The 2,949-nt window shown below is 71.8% G+C and overlaps 1 protein-coding gene across 1 annotated transcript in view; it reads right to left on the bottom strand.

Annotated features, from left to right (window-relative positions):
• Nucleotides 1-1,861: 1,861 nt before the first annotated feature.
• Nucleotides 1,862-2,949, bottom strand: part of LOC142421254 (adhesion G protein-coupled receptor L1-like) — a 20,938-nt gene continuing 19,850 nt past the window's right edge. The window contains exon 10 of the mRNA XM_075525824.1: nt 1,862-2,032. Within this exon, the coding sequence (XP_075381939.1) occupies nt 1,862-2,032 (171 nt within the window). The remainder of the gene's footprint in view (nt 2,033-2,949) is intronic.

Below are 2,949 nucleotides of genomic sequence, written 5' to 3'. Positions count from 1 at the left end.
AGGGGGGGCTGCGGGGGCCCCCCCAGGCCCAGCGCCCCCCCCCCAGCACCCCACACCAGGTGGGCACCGGGGGGGGGGGGGGCTTGGGGGGGCCCTGACCCCAGCTGGGGGGCTTGGGGGGGGGCCCTGAGCCCCTCTGGGGGCTCCTGGGGGGGTCCCTGCGCTGGTCTGGGGGGGTCCTGACCCATTTCGGGGTCCCCCCCCGGCCCCCCCAGCCGGAGTCCCTGCTGCAGCACAGCCACCCGGCCCCTGAGCACCCCACGGCCCTGCCCCACAGCTCCGACGGTGAGGGGGGGCTGGGGGCCATGGGGGGGTGGGGGGGTATGGGGGGCTGGGGGCTATAGGGGCTATGGGGGGCTGGGGGGCTATGGGGGGCTGGGGGCTATAGGGGCCATGGGGGGCTGGGGGGGTATAGGGGGCTATGGGGGCTGGGCTATCATGGGGGGCTGGGGGGGGCTATGGGGGGCCTGGGGGCTATAGGGGCCATGGGGGGCTGGGGGCGTATAGGGGGCTATGGGGGACTATAGGGGTCGTGGGGGGCTGGGGGGGGGCTATGGGGGGCTGGGGGCTATAGGGGCCGTGGGGGGGTATAGGGGGCTATGGGGGCTGGGCTATCATGGGGGGGCTATAGGGGCCTGGGGGGGGTCTGAGGGCCACGGGGGCCGTGGGGCAGGTGTGGGGCGGCCGTGGGGCTCACGCTGGGTCCCCGCAGAGGAAGGAGCCGCCCCCCCCGCCGCGGCCCCCCCGTCCCGCGCCGCCATCAAGCGCCAGTCGCGGCTGATCCTGGAGGGGCGGCGGGGGGGGCGGGGCCCCCCGTGATCCCAGGGCCCCCCAGCTGCTCCCAGTATCGCCCAGTACCACTCCAGTTGCTCCCAGTATCCCCTAGCGCTCCCCCAGTTGCTCCCAGTATCCCCCAGTAGCTCCCAGTATCTCCTAGTGCTCCCCCAGTTGCTCCCAGTATCCCCCAGTGCCCCCCCAGTAGCTCTCAGTATCCCCCAGTTGCTGCCAGTATCCCCTAGCGCTCCCCCAGTTGCTCCCAGTATCCCCTAGCGCTCCCCCAGTTGCTCCCAGTATCCCCCAGTGCTTCCCCAGTGCCTCCCAGTAGCTCCCAGTGTCCCCCAGTATCCCCCAATATCTCCCAGTGCCCTCTCAGTTGCCTCCAGTATCCCCTAGTGCTCCCCCGCTGCCTCCCAGTACCCCCCAGTTGCTCCCAGTAGCTCCCAGTGCCCTCCCAGTATCGCCACAGTATCCCCCAGTGCCCCCCCAGTTGCTCCCAGTATCCCTTAGTGCTTCCCTAGTTGCTCCCAGTAGCTTCCAGTGCCCTCCCAGTATCGCCACAGTATCCCCCAGTGCCCCCCAGTTGCTGCCAGTATCCCCTGGTGCTCCCCCAGTACCTCCCAGTTGCTCCCAGTATCCCCCACCGCCCTCCCAGTGCCTCCCAGTATCCCCCAGTGCCCCCCAGTTGCTGCCAGTATCCCCTGGTGCTCCCCCCGTACCTCCCAGTTGCTCCCAGTATCCCCCACCGCCCTCCCAGTATCCCCCAGTGCCCCCCAGTTGCTCCCCGTGCCGCCTGTGGCCCATTAAAGCCCGCTCCCCTCCCCCCCCCGCCTGTGCCTCGTCTCTGGGGGTCGCGGGGGGGGGGGGGGAGGGGTGTCCCCGCGAGGACCCAGGCCGCCCCTCCCCCCAGCCCCATCAACATCCCTCCCCCCCCCCCCCCCGGGCCTTATCTGCCCCCCCCAGACCGGGGGTGGGGGGGAGGGGGGGGGGGCTGGCTCCGGGCCAGGGCCCCGCCCAAACGCCTGGGTCCCCCCCGGGGGGGGGGGGGGAGGGGAGGGGAGGGGGAGGGGCGGGCCCGGCCTTATCAGCGGGCGCGGGCGGGGCGGGGGGCAGGAGCGCGCGGAGCGGCCCCCCCGCCATGGCGGGCCCCGGGGCGCTGCTGGCCCTGGGGGGGCTCCTGGCCTGCGCCCGCGGGCAGCCGGGGGGCTCGGCCGCCGCCGCCGGGGACTTCGAGGTGGAAGGTGGGGGAGGGGCGCTTGGGGCGGGGGGGGGGCGTGCGAGGGGCGCTTGGGGCGGGGGGGGGGCGTGCAAGGGGCGGGGGGGGGAGCGGGGAGGGGGAGGGGGTGGGGACCCTCGTGCATCCCCTCGTGTAACCCCCTCGTGCAAACCCCTTGTGCAACCCCCCCCGTGTAACCCCCCGTGCGACCCCCCCCGTGCAACCCCCCCGTGCAACCCCCTCGTGCAACCCCCCCCGTGTAACCCCCCCGTGCGACCCCCCCATTTAGACCATCGTGCAACCTGTCATGCGCCCCCCCCCCCCGTGCAACCCCCTTGTGCAAATCCACGTGCAACCCCTCACGTAAACCCTCGTGCGAACCCCTTGTGCAACCCCCCGTGCAACCCCCCCCTGTACAAACCCTTGTGCAAACCCCCTCGTACACCCCCCCCGTGCAAATCCCCCTGTGCAACCCCCTTGTGCAAACCCCCTTGTGCAACCCCCCGTGCAAAACCCCCGCGCAAAACCCCCGTGCAACCTGTCATGCACCCCCCTCGTGCAACCCCCCTTGTGCAAACCCCCCCGTGCAACCCCCCCGTGCAAACCCCTCACGTAAACCCTCGTGCAAACCCCTTGAGTGAACCCGCGTGCAAACCCCCTCGTGCGACCTGTCATGCAACCCCCCTTGTGCAGACCCCCTCGTGCAAACCCTCTGGGCAAACCCCCTCGTGCAACCCCCCCCCGTGCAACCCCCCCTTGTGCAACCTCCCCGTGCAAACCCCCCGTTTAAACCATCGTGCAACCTGTCACGCGCCCCCCGTGCAACCCCCCTTGTGCGACCCCCTTGTGCAAATCCGCGTGCAACCCCTCACGTAAACCCTTGTGCGAACCCCTTGTGCAACCCCCCCGTGCAACCCCCCCGTGCAAACCCCTTGTGCAAACCCCCTCGTACAACC

Source organism: Mycteria americana, chromosome 28 (assembly GCF_035582795.1).
Source record: "Mycteria americana isolate JAX WOST 10 ecotype Jacksonville Zoo and Gardens chromosome 28, USCA_MyAme_1.0, whole genome shotgun sequence".
Classification (NCBI taxonomy): domain Eukaryota; kingdom Metazoa; phylum Chordata; class Aves; order Ciconiiformes; family Ciconiidae; genus Mycteria; species Mycteria americana.
Note: the sequence above shows the minus strand (reverse complement) of the source record. Positions and strands in the feature narration are given on the sequence as shown.